This window comes from Aricia agestis, chromosome 11, assembly GCF_905147365.1.
Source record: "Aricia agestis chromosome 11, ilAriAges1.1, whole genome shotgun sequence".
Lineage (NCBI taxonomy): Eukaryota > Metazoa > Arthropoda > Insecta > Lepidoptera > Lycaenidae > Aricia > Aricia agestis.
Genome location: NC_056416.1, coordinates 13,265,267 through 13,283,648, shown reverse-complemented (window position 1 = coordinate 13,283,648; position 18,382 = coordinate 13,265,267). Strand labels below are relative to the sequence as shown.

General features: G+C 34.3%; 4 protein-coding genes across 9 annotated transcripts in view; 2 read left to right on the top strand and 2 right to left on the bottom strand.

Annotated features, from left to right (window-relative positions):
• Positions 1-1,253: 1,253 nt before the first annotated feature.
• On the bottom strand, positions 1,254-5,802 carry LOC121732055 (ubiquitin-conjugating enzyme E2-24 kDa). 6 transcript variants are annotated; one of them, XM_042121820.1, is made up of 6 exons: positions 5,689-5,802; positions 5,479-5,589; positions 5,203-5,387; positions 4,512-4,832; positions 3,498-3,645; positions 1,254-3,234 (listed from the first exon to the last, which is right to left on the bottom strand). In XM_042121820.1, the coding sequence occupies exons 4-6, from the start codon at positions 4,827-4,829 to the stop codon at positions 3,137-3,139; spliced, it is 564 nt and encodes a 187-aa protein (XP_041977754.1). In that variant the 5' UTR covers positions 4,830-4,832; positions 5,203-5,387; positions 5,479-5,589; positions 5,689-5,802; the 3' UTR covers positions 1,254-3,136. The 6 variants fall into 6 exon arrangements, with proteins under 6 accessions (XP_041977754.1, XP_041977757.1, XP_041977755.1 ...); XM_042121823.1 differs by having other exon boundaries at positions 4,512-4,804; XM_042121821.1 differs by lacking the exon at positions 5,203-5,387 and having other exon boundaries at positions 5,685-5,802.
• A 332-nt stretch (positions 5,803-6,134) lies between these two features.
• LOC121732043 (RING-type E3 ubiquitin-protein ligase PPIL2) lies at positions 6,135-10,127 on the top strand. Its single transcript, XM_042121808.1, has 9 exons — positions 6,135-6,269; positions 6,364-6,583; positions 6,672-6,981; positions 7,271-7,395; positions 7,639-7,783; positions 8,621-8,769; positions 9,093-9,244; positions 9,466-9,655; positions 9,863-10,127. The coding sequence occupies exons 1-9, from the start codon at positions 6,238-6,240 to the stop codon at positions 10,076-10,078; spliced, it is 1,539 nt and encodes a 512-aa protein (XP_041977742.1). The 5' UTR covers positions 6,135-6,237; the 3' UTR covers positions 10,079-10,127.
• Positions 10,128-10,844: 717 nt separating this feature from the next.
• Positions 10,845-11,616, bottom strand: LOC121732054 (protein lin-7 homolog C). Its single transcript, XM_042121818.1, has one exon. The coding sequence runs from the start codon at positions 11,520-11,522 to the stop codon at positions 10,926-10,928; it is 597 nt and encodes a 198-aa protein (XP_041977752.1). The 5' UTR covers positions 11,523-11,616; the 3' UTR covers positions 10,845-10,925.
• A 1,506-nt stretch (positions 11,617-13,122) lies between these two features.
• The window catches only part of LOC121732042 (paxillin), a 55,619-nt gene continuing 50,359 nt past the window's right edge, over positions 13,123-18,382 (top strand). Inside the window, exon 1 of the mRNA XM_042121807.1 lies at positions 13,123-13,246. Within this exon, the coding sequence (XP_041977741.1) occupies positions 13,234-13,246 (13 nt within the window). The 5' untranslated portion in view covers positions 13,123-13,233. The remainder of the gene's footprint in view (positions 13,247-18,382) is intronic.

The following is an 18,382-nucleotide window of genomic DNA, read 5'->3' as shown; positions in this document are numbered from 1 at the left end:
TTTCCACTTTTAAATCGTTAATTTTGAAGAACGTTATTTTTTAACCCTAAAATTTTTTTGTTGCGGCCCGTGACACCAAGACGACATGTTTGTGGCCCGTATGAAAAAAAGGTTGGGGACCACGGATCTAGAGGGTAAGGCCAAGTTAGCCTCGAAGAAGCTTGGTGTTCTTAACAGAGCGAAATAGTACTTCAGTCCGGAGTCCGGACCAACGCCTACAACTTTACAAGGCGCAGGTTCGGCCTCATATAGAATATTGTTCTCATCTCTGGGCAGGGGCGCCAAAATACCAACTGCTCCCTCTGGATCGTAATTCGTATCCAACGAAGGGCCGCTCGAATTGTTGACTGCCATAGTGTTTCCAACAGCTTGGCGCCGAGATGTAGCTTCACTCTGCATTTTCTATCGGTTGTATCACGGGGAGTGCTCTGAGGAATTGTTCGGAATCATACCACCTGCAACTTTTCGCCATCGTCCCACGCGAAAAACATACCACCCTCATCACCTTGATGAGTGGCAGTCTTCCACCGTGCGTTTTTCGCGTAACTTTCTGGAACGAACTGTCACCAGCAGTATTTCCGGACCTATACGACCTGCAAACCTTCAAGAAGAGAGCGTATTCCCTCTTAAAAGACCGGCAACGCTGCTGCAGCTCTTCTGATGTTGCGAGTGTCCATGGGCGACGGTAGTTGCTTACCGTCAGGTGACCCTTTTGCTCGGTTTGCTCGTTTGTCTCCTTATTTTATAAAAAAAAAGCAGAGTCATAGATAATACAATATATTATATAGGCAGAGTCGAGGCGACGCTCGATGATTTTCGTCACAGCGTATTCAATCTCTGAGGCCTTCATTACAGCCTACCGAGTGGCGAGAGAGAGATATTATATAGTACTTTATAGAGATGAATATGCTGTAGAAAAAAACATTACGCGTCAGCCGTCGGAATTCAGTGCGAGTTGAGCCTTCAGCTGCTGAACCGATTTTAGCGAAATTTGGTATAGAGATAGTTCTACAATTCTTGATTCCATAATAATTCTTGATTCCATACATTAACAGCAGGCAATTAACTCTTATTAACGTTTTAAGCAGACTGCTTTGGCATCACAGCAGGCTCCAGAATCCAGATAATGGATATTTTTACATTGACAGGTTATATACAGCGCTGCTTATGCACTGCCCAGTTATACCAGCGCTAGGTAATGAAAAAATATAAGTTGAAATAGGTTAGGTTAGATACAGAACAATAAAACATCATTTTGTGTCCTAATTACACACAATTTATTTTACTATTTTATGCCATTTACAAATTTTAACAGAGGATGATTATAAGTGGATCAGAGTTTATAAACATCGCGCAGTCAGGAACAGGAGCGGCGACCGCCCTCGCGCACACGCCACAGACAGTATAAAATAATTTAAAAAATCACATTGACAAAATATACTCCAGTCACGAATACAGATGCGGTATTCATTTATCGTATGTCGCCAGCATTTGAATCTCACAGCACCAGTTCTGGCTGGTCACACATCGACGCCGCGAACTCCGAAAAAGCGATGCAACAATGGCATGGACGCAAGATGGATAACCATGCGCAGCTGTCTACAATAAGACATATTCCTGCAATGTTTTCACGGCAGCACCAGCATAGACAGTAAACAAAGTATTGTAAGTTTTCTTCAACGTCTGACAATTTGTCAATATTATGATATTGACTGAAATATTAGATTCCGTGTGCAGAATGTCGGATTTTGGTCGGTTAATTGTATATATGCTAGTAGCTCCCTCTGCTGACCTTTGCATAATATTTCCTATTGAACACGACCCCTCTCTAAACATTACCAGTATAAGTCCATCGGGTCAGTGCTCAAGCCGCATAACGCATGCCATTTTAGATGAGGCAGTAGATGTGTCAGCCGCTTTATGTTCGCAGCGTCGGTGTGCAAACAGCTTAATGTTCGTCGTCACTCGTCCCACAGCGGTATCACCATTCATATACACGCGACATACATTTTAGCTAAAAATTACAGAACTAGTCTCTATTTTAAATCTAGGGTTAAGACATACATTGTACATTACCTAAACAATAAAATAACTTACATCTAACAACTGTTTACATTCTAAACGGAATATTTTAGTAGACGAGCCACGGATAGTGCCTACGCAGGTTTGGCACGATTTTAAGTTTTGGAAAAAAAGAATTGTCATGTTTTGATATGTTAAGGATGTGAAGCGAAAAAAAGCATTTCTCGCGTTGAAGACTTAACTGCGGACATATATAATTTATACAAGCTCTTTACTACAAAAATAAATAAGTTTATAGTGTATATTTTATATCAGAAAACTATTGAGTTCATGTTAGTAACTGCACTATCATGGTTGCAGATATTACAGGATAGGAAAAGCAAAAGTCATACATAAATTATATTATTTATATTTGTTGAATCGAAAACAACAAATATCTCGACTAGAACAATAATCAACTAGTGGAGAAACAGTTTGCATTGTAAACTTCTTAATCAACTGGAATTTTACTAAAGGAGAGTCAAAAAAATTGTCTAATAGATTAATCACTACATGAAATTTATATTGGCAGTATTTTTACAACTAGCTTGATCACAAAATTTCATATAAACCAATCACAAAGTTTTTGCACCATGTCATAATAAATCATAAATTAATGTTTTACCAGATACATACCTAAACAGTTCAAATAGCGCTTGAGATCAATGCATACGTCGCGACAATTGACTCAAATCACCGATTCAGCCTATGCAATATACGATTAGTACTTATTATCACTGTATAAAACATAGTGAACTAAATTTGTAAATAATTAACTCGTCACCTAAAATAATATAGTCCAACTGCTCTCGAGCATTAAAAAATTCACATTCATTGCAACAAAATATTCGTAAAGCTAAATCAGTAATATGCACACGTTTATAACATATTATCATTACACTAGGAACATGGATTCTGACTTACTTTACACGGGTTACATACGTCCCAGCTTAAAATATGTTCTAAAGAGTGCATATAATGACTGGGTTACGTTAGTTTACATTTAACATGAATAGGATGGATTTAGAAAATAAGATTTTGAGTATGTTTTGGGTGGAGAGTGACAGTAGAGCAATCATGTCGCATAACGCTTCGTCCAGAGGCGCGCGATGCGGTCGTGCTCCTCTCTGTTCTGCAGATACTGAGTCGCAATGCTGCCGACTAATGGGTCCGCTGAAAAATAAGACATTTCATTTCATAACAATCTTTACAACAGAAATTTATTCGTATGGATGTGTATATTGAGGACAACAACCTTTAGAACAAAACTTATGTTTACCAAAATCTAAAATAATTATAATATTCTCTTTATAAAATAAATATCAGAAGAACAAACATAAAATTGATTGCTATAATATTGTACCAAAGTTTTCAGGCTCCATCATGAAGTATTATTTATTTAATCAAGTTGCTCTAACAAGAATTATAATACTTACCAGGATTACAATCAGTAAGTAGTGAACATATAGATAATAGGACTTTTGATATAGTGAGCGCTGGAGACCAGTTATCCTTCAGTATGTCAAGACATATGACACCTTGGCTATTTATGTTACAGTGGTATATTCTAGTGCGGAATGTCACCTGAAAAATAATAACATAAAGTACTTAAATATCATTAACATGCTACGAATAATAAAAACTAAGGAATCTTAACTTCCATACTATTACCGTTTTAAATTTGGTTCCTTTTGATATTTCATGTAACGTCAGCCTAGTACCGCTCAAGGTCACCTAAATATTGCAAATGTATTGAAATGTGTACCTAAGGTACACTTTTTTGACAAGTATAATTGTGGAGCATGTTTTTTGACGGAGTTACTTTTCCATAGTTTTTATTATTCGTAGTTGACATGTGTTAAATTATTGCAGCCTACAATAACTCTTCCTAGTCAATTCAATTTGGTTGGTTTTATTAAATTTCTATACAAGACTGTTTCTTAACATTTTAAGTACCAACATAAAATCTTGGTCATAATAATTTATTTGAATTTGTTTGTATCATTGCTATTCAACTGTTCAATCCAATTTCCTTACAGTGGAATATTACCTTTGTTTAGGTGATCATCATAATGTTTAGGGTCAATTTATATTAGCGCAGAGTCGAAGCGCATCAAAGCGAATTATTAAAACTGAACATAACAAATTCAACCTTAACTCCGAAGTATAAACGCACTTTATTACTTCTGAGAATTTAAAAAGGCGCACGCATCCGCGCGAATTCGCGTGGATGCGCCCGACCAACGCTGATTGGCCCAGAAGTAATGTATGCATTACACTCTAGAGTTAAGGTTGAATTTTCTGTGTTTGGTTTTTGGAAATACGCTTCGACACTGCGCTAATATAAATTGACCCTTACATTAGAATATGATAGTACTGCGGTGCTATTTTGTATCTTTCTCATATTCTAACATTATCATATTAATTTTAAGAAAAATATATAATAATACCTTAGGAGGTTTGAATGGATATTCTGGTGAGAAATGTATGTCCAAGAAGAAAACTCCACCTTCATATACTGAACCAGGTGGTCCTAAAATTGTGGAGACCCATTCATATAGATTGTCTCCTTTTGGACCCGCGCTGCAATTTGGCGGGGGGTCCAAAGTAATTTCAGCAAGCTCCTTCTGGATTCTCTTAGCCGAGGTACCGAGTGCCTTGGACATTTTCGGATTCGATTTGTTTTCTTTGTCTGCTTTGTTTTCGATATCACCAGTCCCTCTGCTGTGTCCGGTCCCACTTCCTGAAGAACCAGACGCACCTGACATTATCTAAAAGCACCAATGCCATTCTACCATAAAGCAAAAAAAACAAAACTCATGCCAAACAAAATGCAAAAAAAATTAAAATTAATGACTGTAACATACACACAAGCAAAGTAACAAATGCGTGGGGAAATTGTAGGTAAAGATTCACTTGACGAAATCTTTACAATAACCTTATTAAACATTTTGAAAGGTAAAGAAGAGTTGATTGAACTTTTACGAAACGTCTTTGGGAACAAAGACTTTTAAGATATTATGCGTAAGACAATTATATAACGGTATGCATAATACAAACGCTACATTTGAACGTTAACCAGCAAATAAATAAATAACTGCACGAAAGGAGACGAGATACATAAAAAAGATAATTTAATACCTTACGAATAACAGTCGGCCATCTTGTGGGCTAGCGTTATCCGAAAATATAGCAATTTATATTCACAAAAGGTTAAATTGGTGAAAAACAGATATCCAAAAACACAATGGATCAAACAAAACGCAACCACAAAGTCTAATTTGTGTTATTAGCAAACAAATACTCCGATTTTAGAATGCTTGAAACTGCAAAGCGTTATGGAAGCCAGTTACATTTCTGAGAAGTTGTTATGTAAAATTTCACATCCACTATGTATTACCAACACACATTTAGTACCTTTTTAAGCCTTTTAACTCTGGCGATTGCTGTGATTTATAGAAGTTAATCTTGAATCCTCTTCTACCACATTTCGTTCATTTGCTCATCATCTCACCAACACAACAATCTCTGAAATTCATACGACGCACACTTCAGATCTGAAGACAATTACTGTCCACTTAATTGTAAATTATTTTATTAGTAATAAACAAGCGCTTATGTACCTACAGTCGAAAAAAGTAAATAAAACCATGTGCAAAAGTATATTTCTAAAAAGATTTAACATAAATTAACAAATCACAATGCACAACCACTTTCCGACATGTTTATAAAAAACCGGTATACAAAGTGCTGCCAGTATTAAAAATATTTAAAAAATAAAATTTTAATTTTTTGCAAACAAAACTATAAAATATTTTATAGAATACGTATCTAGGCTATGGCGGTGATGGTTTTGATTTATTGACAAAAAAACGCTAATTACCGCTCTAGACTAGTTGCTTAGAAGTTAGAACTTTCAATTTTTAAAATAAGGCTAAAATAAAGTCTAGGCTTATGCAAAATTATCTTTCGACGTAAGTTTATTGACTAAAAAAAATAAGAGGCAGAAAGAGACGTTGACGTCAAAAAATGTGTCAACTGTCAAATTGTGTTTATGACTTTATGTTGCTGTCTGCTGGCTGATTGTATAGAAATTTATAAAATTTCTTCAAATTATTGTATTTATCAATACGTAGAAATAATTTATACGTGTTAACTTAATCAAAATCAGGAAAAATGGGGAAACGTCAACATCAAAAGGATAAAATGTACGAACAAAGTTAACATTGTAATATTTGTACTTCTCATAGAACTTATAAATGTTATTATATATATTTCTTAAGCATTACTTAATTATTTCAGGTATTTAACGTACACAGAATGGACCACACTGTATGGTGGCAAACGTTCTGGTACAGCAAAAGAAGAGGACACAACATTCAAAAGACTCCCATTTGACCATTGCTCTTTGTGCTTGCAACCTTTTGACGATCCTTACTGTGACGCTGATGGCAATATATTCGAGTTGCAAGCTATTATTGAATTTCTCAAGAAATTTAAAATAAACCCCATCACTGGAAAGGTAAAAAAAAAACACAAGTTTCTTAACCATCAAAGAAATTTATTATAATTTATTTTGAATACTACAAAATATACTTTTACCTTTTCAGAAAGTAGATATTAAAAGTTTGACAAAGTTAAACTTCTTCAAAAATGCCCAAGATGATTATCATTGCCCAGTATTGTTTAAGCCGTTCACAAAAAACTCACATATTGTTGCCGTACGACCCACTGGTAATGTGTATTGCTATGAAGCTATTGAACAGCTCAATATCAAAGGCAAGAACTGGAAAGACCTCATCAATGACACCCCATTCACTAGAAGTGACTTAATAACTATACAAGATCCACATAATCTGAACAAATTCAACATTTCAAACTTTCATCATATAAAAAATAATCTTAGAGTGGAAACAGAAGGTAACTTTACAATTTTTTGTCAACATGTTGCAGGTTGTGACATTTCATGCACCATGGGCGTACCCGGGGGGGATCATGTTGACGTCCCTACTACCTTATATAGTACTTTACTATCCTTGTTTCATGGTCTTCACTCTGCACAAGTTTTATAAAAATCAATGCATTGTTTCTGAGTTTATAATAATTGCTTACAAACCAATTATTTTTCACTGTTTTCAGTGTCTGTCAATGTTTTGTGGATATTATTATGATGGGAAAATTGAATTTGAGTTACAATTTATAATTTCAGAGGAAATTGCTATGAGGAAAGACCCACACGCTAGACTCAAATCAGTGTCAGCTGAAACAAAAGACATCTTACAAGAATTGGAAAAAGAGTATAAAGCACCAGAAGAGAAGCAAGTTAAAAAAGAGGTTAGTTAATAAATAAAACAATTTAATGTAATAATAATTATACTAATGCAAAAGGGGAAAATATCTGTTTGTTGGTCTGCATTAAACATAATATAAGCTCCATAACTTCTGGATCAGTTTTAATGCTTATATCTGTAGATATAGAGTGGATGATGAGAAGTCACCATGTTATAATATATCCTCTTGTGCATACTAAGGGCAACATCTAGAAGTTCAAGGTCACCTAAAATGTTTTGAGATTAGGTTGCAGATAAGTTCAATGCGGCTCATTATTCAACTGGCATGGTGGCAGCGAGCTTCACATCCACTGCCATGGTCCCAGAAACTGTACACGAGGCTGCTATACTTTGTGAAGATGATGTCAAATATGAAAGAGTGAAGAAAAAAGGTGATTACTATAACCTGCTTTAAAAAGTGATGCCATTTTAGTAAAACAAATCTGATACAAAACAGAAAGCTATCTAGTGTATTAGTAATTTAGTAGAGTTTAGGTAAGATTATATAAAGAGTACCATAGCTGGGCATTAACTCGTTAATCCGTTAATCGTTAATTAACGAAGTTAACATTTTAATTAACGGATTAACTTTTAAGTTAACTTTTAAATATATTAAGGACTCGTTAACTTTCGTTAGTATATAGAAGTCCGTTACCCGCACGGCAACGCGGCGCGGCGCGTAAACAGGTTCAGACAGCTATTAGTATAAAACGACAAGTGCCGGGCGGGCGGGCAGCGATGCGCCGCGACACGGCAGCAGCGAGTGAAACAAAAACAATACTAGATAAAGAAGAGTGCAGTGTAATTTAGTTAGGTAGAATACAATAATTATAGAAGTATTTTGTTTTGTCCCTAACCAGTTAACTTCCAGAACCCAAAACAACAAGTTTTGTATGTACACCAACACAATGATATAAATTATAACAAGGCCATATTACAAGTATTAACGGATTAACGATTAACGTTAACTTGCGTTAATTTGTCCGAAACAATATAGTTTACTAAGAGAATTTTTCCTCTGAATTAATGAATGTTGTTTTTGAATACAACTACATTATTATTTTTTGACTTTACTGTAAAACATTTTAACTGAATGTTTTATTTGTTTGCTTTATTATAATTTGTAATATAATTATTTATGTTCAGATTAAATATTGTAACAATGATTGTTACAATATTTGACATTTAATAGTGATTTTTTATTTATTTATAAGTGATTGTCTTTACAGGGTATGTAAGACTTGTAACCAACTTTGGACAGTTGAACTTTGAGCTCTATTGTGACCTGTGCCCAAAAGCTTGTGACAACTTTATCAAGCATTGTGCAAGTGGCTACTACCATGGCACAAAGTTCCATAGATCTATTAGAAACTTTATGGTAAGCTCTCAATTATTACGAGATTTTTGTTTTATTGGGGTGCTTCAAAACATTATTGTTATAGTAAAGAAAAGATCCTGATTACAAATGTTTTAGTTGTATGATTTTATCCTTGTTTTTTCAATCATCTCAGATAAGGATAAAACAATGTATAACTTTAGATATGACAGAATATGTGTGAGTTACTGTGAACATGCTGAAGCTTTTATTAGTAAGAGGGAAAGTGTGTTGCTTTAGTTATTAAAAGACCTTTTCATTAATCTATATAATATTATGTATAGCATCAAAATGTAACCTACAAATTAGTTTCATAACCTTTTCAGATTCAAGGCGGAGATCCAACAGGTACAGGTCTTGGTGGTGAATCAATCTGGAAGAAACCATTTGAGGATGAAATAAAACCAAACCTGCACCACACCGGACGAGGAGTTCTGTCCATGGCTAATTCGGGCCCCAACACAAATGGATCACAGTTGTAAGTAAAAACATTTTAATCTGACTTGTGATTAAATAAAAGTGTTTTTTCTGTGATTGTAGTCTTACTTCTCCATTATAATATTGGTATAAATAAATAAATAAAATTAGTTTAAAGAACACATAAACAGTTTGAAGTCTACTATTCTTGATATGATCACAGAGAAATTATTCATAAATTAGTTTAATAAATCACATACAAAATTCTTGTATCTATTACAGTTTTATAACATTTCGGTCATGTAAGCAACTAGATGGGAAACATACAATATTTGGTAAACTGGTTGGAGGTTTGGACACGTTGAATGCCATGGAGCATGTGGAAGTTGACAATAAGGACAGACCCATACAAGACATCATCATTGAAGTAACCCAAGTGTTTGTGGACCCATTTGCAGAAGCTGAAGAGCAGGTAATTATGACAAAATTGATTGATATAGTACACTTTTGGGAATATTATATTTTTTACATATTTCCATGACTTAATACATTTATATGGGATAAAGAAAATAGGTTTTGGTGTCATTAATGAATATCATACAGTATGTTATTAATTATTAATTGATGATTTGTGAGAAATGTCTTTTTTTCTTAAAACAACTTTGTTGTGCCTTTTTAGCTCATAGCAGAAAGGGCTGAGGAAATAAGAAAGCAATCGGAAGAACAAGGTCCAAGTAAACCAAAAAAGAAGCAGCCGCTGAAAGTGTTTCGGGATGGAGTCGGGAAATATCTTAATTTACAAGAAGTTGCAGCAGCCAGCAAGTCAGAAGACGTTCCAGCAAAAAAAAACAAAAAGGATAAAAATTACAAATTCGGTGGTTTTGATTCTTGGTGAAATAATATTGTACATAATAATAGGCGTAAATAATAAAGATTAATAGTTATTAGATTTATTTTAATTTTAAATATCTTATAATAAATAATAATACCTTAATGTTTATAGCTTTTGGGTAATATTGCATACCTTTAACTATCAGTTAATATTTGTCACTAAATAATTTATAGTCCAAATTAGTAGTTACATTTAACAAATTCAAAGTACTTAAGTACAAAATATCAACTTATTAAATACTTTAAAACAATGTTTTTTAAATTATTTTAAATAAAAAAAATGCTAAGATTAAAATAAAGGCTTATGGAAGTTTGGATACTAAAAATTACAACATTATTATAGTTACATTATTTTTTTCAGGAAGTGTTTTCACTAATTTGCTTATTCATTTTGTCATTAAGGGTCAATTTATACTAGCTCAGAGTCGGAGCAAAGCGAAGCGAATGCCCAAAAACAAACACAGAAAATTCAACCTTAACTGCAGAGCATAACGCATACATTACTTCTGCGAGGCCAATCAGCGTTGGTCGGGCGCATCGACGCGAATTCGCGCGGATGCGCGCGCCTTTTTAATTCTCAGAAGTAATAAAGTGCGTTAACGCTTTGGAGTTAAGGTTGAATTTTCTGTGTTTGTTTTTGGGCATTCGCTTCGTTTTAATAATTCGCTTTGATGCGCCTAGTATAAATTGACCCTAAAGCCTAATTATTTTAATCAATATTTTTGATATTATTAGGTAATAACACTTAAAAATAACTTAAAATTATAATCTAATGGGTTCTTATGTTATGAAATAATTTTCATTTAAGGGCTTAAAAATTACTTAAGTGTGTTTTAAATTTTGCACAAACATTAGTTGTAATTTTGACGCCGTCTCGCCGTTCTTTGCTTGTCAAACCTCATTTCCATTTCTTCTAGTACCTTTGGTGTGTAACGGACTACAAGTTTCACTGAACCTACAGCTTGTTTAAGTAATTCCACTGCTTTTTCATGGTTTTCTCCTTCCACCGAAACACCATTAACAGACAAAAGTTGATCTCCTCTTTTGAGGCCACCATGTCGGTCTGCTACTCCTCCGGGTATGATCCTTGATATATATATCGGGGAATTTTGTTCCTTACCTCCCATAACATTGAATCCGAGACCTTCTTCAGTCTTCGGCAGCTCCACGACGCGAGGATGTGCATGACCCTCGGCAGCAGCAAATGCGGCCACTGTAGCCTTGGCCGTCGCCGAAGCTCTGATATCCGCTGAACCCTGAATATCTACCGTCTCATAAACATGCTCATATACTTCTCTAACGGCATTCAAAAAGTCACTTTGTAAAACTTTTTGTAGAGCAGCTAATTTTGTTGCAGGCACTTCGCCACTCTGCTGAAGTTTATCGAGTAATTCGATGGCTCTTTTAATGTCCCTTGCGAGAGTCAGCTGTTCACCCGTAGTACTCATGTTGATAAGTTTTCTTTCCTTATATTTAATAGGGCGTATCCGAGAATTTTACGAAATTACAACAAATTACAAAAGATCAATACAGCTACAAGAAAGTAACTTGTCAACTTGACACAAAGATTTGACATTTCAACAATTATGATCTGACATAGGCCGTGTTCGTCGTACGACAGTATATATTATGTCTATGGTTCGTGGCTGTATGGGCAACGCTCCCTTTGCCTGTCCCGACCGGGACGAATTAACAAAAAAAAAAAAATGTCTATGGTTCGTCGGCGTATTTTTGGACAAACCTTTTATTGCGCATGTCCAAAAGATGTCATGGCAACGCAAAAGTTGCTGGTCTGTCGAATTAAACAACGTCTTAATTGTTTATAGGTACATGATTAAAATAATAAAAGCTAAACTTAAATACATAAGCCTAAATAATTAATATATAATAATAAGCCGCACAAATAATTTATTTAACACTATGATAGTGTTTGATTATTTTATTTTGGAAAATATGGATATGGATCACTTAGAAAAATTTAAAAATTTAATGGTTTTTTTTTATGAAATAAGAGGGCAAACGAGCAAACGGGTCACCTGATGGAAAGCAACTTCCGTCACTCATGGACACTCGTAGCATCAGAAGAGATGCAGGTGCGTTGCCGGCCTTTTAAGAGGGAATAGGGTAACAGGGGAGGGTAGGGATGGGAAGGGAAGGGAATATGGGAAGGTAGTGAAGGGAATAGGGTAGAGGATTGGGCCTCCGGTAAACTCACTCACTCGGTGAAACACAGCGCAAGCGCTGTTTCACACCGGTTTTCTGTGAGAACGTGGTATTTATCGGGTCGAGCCGGCCCATTCGTGCCGAAGCATGGCTCTCCCACGTATGAGCAAAACCAGCTTACTCTCTTAATCTAAGAGTAAGCTGGTTTTGCGTTTTTCCAACTTCTAATTCAAGAATGAGGTAATTACACGGGAGTAAATATTTACACGGGCTATTTTGGTGGAGTAAATATGAAACTGAGAATAGTTGCACAACAGGGTTCAACTGTCACGGTCGGTGTCATTGTAAACTATAATTGACATTCTAGGGTATTATCGTTTGCATTTTACCAAGTTACTCAAAGAGTATGAAATAAAACATACTCTTTGAGTAACTTGGTAAAATGCAAACGATAATACCCTAGAGTAAATTAAAGGAGTAAAGTTATTCTCATGATAGTTATACTCGTGTAACTTCAAGTTTGGTTGAATCGGGCCTAAAAGTAACAAACGGCTAGACGGTTTCAAAATTCAAACAAGTTGCAAACCGACGCTTCTACCAGTGGTTTCAAACGCAGGCCTCGCTACCAAGGGCGTTTAAAGATCAAAGCAAATTTGGCATAAAACAGCTATCTACACGGTTTCAAACTTCAGCTGTTTCAAAGTTCAAACCGCCGTTTTAAACCGTGTATCAGGCGCTTATAGGTATTTGTATGCCCTTTTCTATCAATAAAAAAAAAGTTACGTCAAATCGTGTTTGTTATTTCAGTCAGGTGTCAATTTTTGACAAGTTATTTGTAAAACTTGCGTTTTCATTTTAAGCAACTTTTTGTTTATTAAAAATATCGATACCTACCTAAAGTGCCCATAAAACGATATAACATATACTAGATCTTTCGTTAAAAAGTGTAGTTGTAAAGTTAGTCGGAGATAAATCAAGAAATCGCAAAATTTCGCTATGGACGACTTGGGTATGTAAACTTATTTTAATCCAATATTATATATTAATAATAACGGATAACCAGTTTTATTTCGCTCTCGAATTCTACCAGGAATGACGTGTAACTTTGTTAAAACACAAATGTATAATAATTTATATCATATTTTCTAATATAAAATGGAATATAAATTGGTATTTTGATTAGTACTTTTGCTGGTTTCACGTATTAATTCTTATACTGCTGTTGGAGAAAAATTCAGAAAGTACAATTTAATGTATTCTGACCATAATTTTGAAGCTTGAGCTTAGTCATAACTCATATTCCTTCCATAGAGGTCTATTTTATTTATTGTATATATAAAAATTAATAAACAAGTCTGTTTTGATTTATGCAAACTGTTGTAGCTTTATGAATATAACATATTACACTTTTGGTTTAAATAATCTGTAGTCACTGATTGTGGGCTTGCAAATGCAAATGTGCTCTTACTATAAGAGTAAATTAATAATTAAAAACTTTATATACATATTCAAACACCTAATTGTAGTCCAAACCTTGAAGCAAATCTCAAAACTTCATATATTAGATTTCAAAAGTTGTATGTGTGACTAGCCTTGATCTTTGGAATTTAACCTATCAACTCCCAAGCGGTCAAATTGGACCGCATAAAAAATAGATTTCTAAGAATCCGCAATCAAAGGAATATTAATACTTAGGTGTTGTAGCAACAAAATCTGACACACATAAATTGTTGTTTTACCACTTTACTGAATCAGTTTTAAAAAGTGTATTTAAATTTTTTGCCATCAGATATATTGCCACTCTATCTAAATTGAAGTTTTTGGTCAAATTCCACCATTTCGCGATTTCTGTCCACTGCAGTATGGCGCTGGAAGCCACCCTTTGGCATTATTTTTAGGCTAGCTCCTAATCCATTTGCCGGCCCATTTTAGAAGTAGTGCAAAAATGTTCTATTATAAATGGCCTTATGTGTATTACTAGATGTCCCGCATGGCTTTGCCCGCGTAAATTAGAAATTTTACGGAAACCGTGCATTTAAAAAAATAGCTTATGTCCCTACTCCCTTCACTTGGTCTACTCTATATCTGTGCCAAATATTGCCATAGAAATTGCTCCAGTAGTTCGTAATTTCTAATATTTTCCCGTTTTTCCTTCATTTTCCTGAGTTTCTTCGGTCGTGTTAGTCTTAGCGTGATAATAATATAGCCTTACTCGATAAATGAGCTATCTAACACTGAAATAAGTTTTTAAATCGGACCTGTAATTCCTGAGATTAACGCGTTCAAGCAAACATACTTACTCTTCAGGTTTATATTATTAGATTTAGGTAGGTATAGATTTTTTTTTAAATTATCGCTTGACAAACTTGAGTCTCGATCTAAAAGACTATGAAAAGTACCAATAACAGAGTCATTATAGGCTCATAAGTCATAACCATGGGACGATGCATGGTATAATATGGTAGTGATGATGATGATGATGAATGTAATTTGCATAGTAGCATATGCTTTCCATTCTTAAAACAACGCCGAAACTCTCAAACTTGTATCTATAAAGAATCAGGAGTTCTCTCAGCACCTTCCGAACCACGGTATACCAGGTATACCTCAGTGCAAAATCTTACTTGTTGGTAGCATATGCTTAAAATACTTCTCACGAAACCGAAGTCACCACATGTTTCCCTATAAATTTTGGGGAGTTCCCTCGATTACTTATGGATTCTTCATCAGATCACCACTTTTGTGAATATAATATTAAATTGGGATGATACCAAAAATTTGAAAATCGGTTAACAAACGGCGAAGTAATCGTTGAACATAAGAAAACGAACATAACACCTCCCCCATTTTGAAAGTCGGTTAAAATTGTAGCCTATGTGTTATTCTGATGTATAAGCTATGATATTGTAAAGTTTCATTAAAATCCGTTCAGTAGTTTTTGCGTGAAAGAGTAACAAACATCCATACATCCATACATGCAAACAAACTTTCGCCTTTATAATATTAGTAGAATGTTATTAATAAGTGTGCAAATATTTTTGTAATACATATAATTTCTAGATTAAAAATGATGGGACTTTGATACATGACTTTTCTATTCGGCACTCAGTGCTTCAAAGCCGATATGTATGTGTATGTATATGTTTTGAATGTGATGTATTACACATAACATAATAAAATATATAAATATATTACTATATATATTTTATAAATATATGAGGATATTTTTTTTTCTTTGTTTAAGTTTAGCACTTTAACATTATTTTCTGCCACCATATTTTGGTTGCCTGGAAGAAACCGCTGAAAGCGGTAAGGCCGCCTATTTGCTATGTTCCTTGCCTAATGTTGTTTTTTGTTATTTTATATTGTTTATAATGCAAATAAAGAATTTATAAATAAATAAATAAATATAGATTGAAAAAATTATATATATTATTTGAATAATTAAACCACTGAACTTGTTACTCTATTTAATGAGCTTTTTAACTGCATTTTTGAAAACGAAAAAAAATCCATTTTTTTTCTTGATTTTCTCATGGAATTTTGATCTATTTTTACATTTTTAAAAGCTAATATTCTATAGAATATTATATAATTTTTTCAATCTATAATCGGCTTTGAAGCACTGAGTGCCGAATAGAAAAGTCATGTTTCAATGTCCCATCATTCTTAATCTAGAAATTATATGTATTACAAAAATATTTGCACACTTATTAATAACATAATACACATAAGGCCACACATATAGACGTAAGTTATAATTTACTAGCTGTTGCCCGCGACTTCGTTCGCGTGGACCTTACTTTATAGTTGTTCCCGTATATCGATTGAGTCGTTTACGCGCAAATCAGAAAAGTATATTGTGTGGGAACCGCACATTTTTCCAGCAAAAAACATTCCTTGTTCCATGCCAAAATTTCATCAAAATAGATTAAATAGTTTAGGCGATAATCATAAAAGTTTATTGTGCGGGAACCGTACATTTTCCGGGACAAAATAAGTATTCCTTGTCCTTTCCCGAGACTCAAAGTATCTCCATACCAAATTCCATCAAAATAGATTGAATAGTTTACGCGCAAATCAAAAAAGTATATTGTGCAGTAACCGTACATTTTTCCGGGATTCAAAGTAAAATGGGTCCAGCCGACGTGATGTCGTGACCACGCAAAATATAACGTTCCGCGCAGCTTCGCACGCGTAAATTAGATATTTCTCAGATAAATTAGTCCACAAAAAATATCCTTCACGTGGTCTACTTCTTATCTTGGCACATCATTTAATAACAGAAAAATTGCTCCAGTAGTTCGTGAGATAAGCCCTTTCAAATAATTTCCCCCGTTTTTTTCCACATATTCCTCCATTTCTTCGCTCCTATTAGTGTTAGCGTCATAAAATATAGCCTATAGCCTTCCTCGATAAATGGGCTATCGAACACTGAAATAATTTTTCAACTCGGACCAGTAGTTCTTGAGATTAGCGCATTTAAACAAACAAACAAACAAACTAACAAACTCTTCCGCTTTATAATATTAGTATAGATAACTTATATTTTATAACGAAATCAAATACTATCAAAATTGGAGTTATTAATATAAATCTACTGACACTTCATTAAGTGTCAGTAGATTTTAAATATTAATGACTCCAATTTTGATAGTATTTGATTTTGTTTTGACATCACTGAATGCAGTGATTTAAGTTAAATACTTTACTTAGTCTAAATTCCAAGGGAAAACAACTTTAGAAGAAAATATAATACAACAAAATAGTTTTCTTTCCTTTTGTAATATTTAGTTGGTTAAACTGTTATACTGCAGTTTCCTTCAAATAACCTAATAAGACATTGTTTAAGTATTTTATAAAAAAAATATTATCTTACAAAAATAAATTTACGAAAGTATTTAAAAAATAAGCATTTAATATTAATTTAGAGGATGATAATAATGAAGATTTATTGAGTATAGTGATCCATATATAGATCCCTTAGCCCAATTTACCTTAATGTGATAACATTAAGGTAAATTGTTTTACCATTACCTGATTAATTTACTGTGATGGGAGGCATCATATTTCCAAAATTAATTATTTATCAACACATACTTAAATTAAACTAGATGATGCCCGCAACTCCTTTGCGCCGTAAAAATGTACGGTTCCCGGGCGATAAATTTCGCCCGGGAACCGTACATTTTGACGGGATCAATATTTCTCTGTTACCTCTTCATGATTAAACCGATTTAAATGACTGATGTTAACAGAGGTAGAAAAAGAAGGTGTGAAGGTGTGACATTTTCAATAAATTTATGCAAAATAATGTCATTAGTATGCTCCCCTTTTTCAATTTACTGATGCACTCTTGTGAGCCATGATGTGACCACACCTTAATCACTAATGAAATGAACTCTAATGAAATTTAATGTATTTTTTAATACTACTACTAGTATACTATGTACGGTGGTGCAGGAGCTAGAGGAGTGGATGACCCTGGGGGAGGCCTTTGCCCAGCAGTGGGATATCATAGAGTATTGACTAACAAGATCGCCCTATAGTGTTGACACTTGACAGTAGTTTCATGAGTAATTTTTGGATACCCAATCAGCTGTAGATTAATTCTTATCTAAACTTCTAAAGTCGTTGTTAGAAAGAACTGAATGAATCCAGAATTAACTAGTGGTATTTTCGCACGGATCTCACTACTTCGACCGAGACTGAACTGAACCTAGGTATTCTAAACAATGACATCACTTGTTTTGTCAGTTACGTTTCCAGTTTTTTAAAGAATCATCAAGGCATTTTATGTGTGTAATAATGCGAGTATAATCACCCGAAATAGTTCCGATTTGATCTCTTACATCTTGAGTTTCACCTTGGTCGGTCTGGTATTGGCAGGGCTTCAAACGTGTAGCGTAGTATTGGCTTTCAATTATTAACGTTACATAGACAGAAGAATGTAAGTTCAATGCTGTTCATTGTACGTTGCTTCTTTCTCGACAAAAGGTTTTAAGGTGACGCCGCGTTAAAGTAAAAAACCGTGTTGGAATTTTTTTAGATTGCTTGTTTTCTATGAGAGGCCGGCTCGGCCTGGAACGCTGGAATAAGAAAAAATGGAAAAGGCGTAAGCGACAAAATGGTTTTGTCGCGTAAT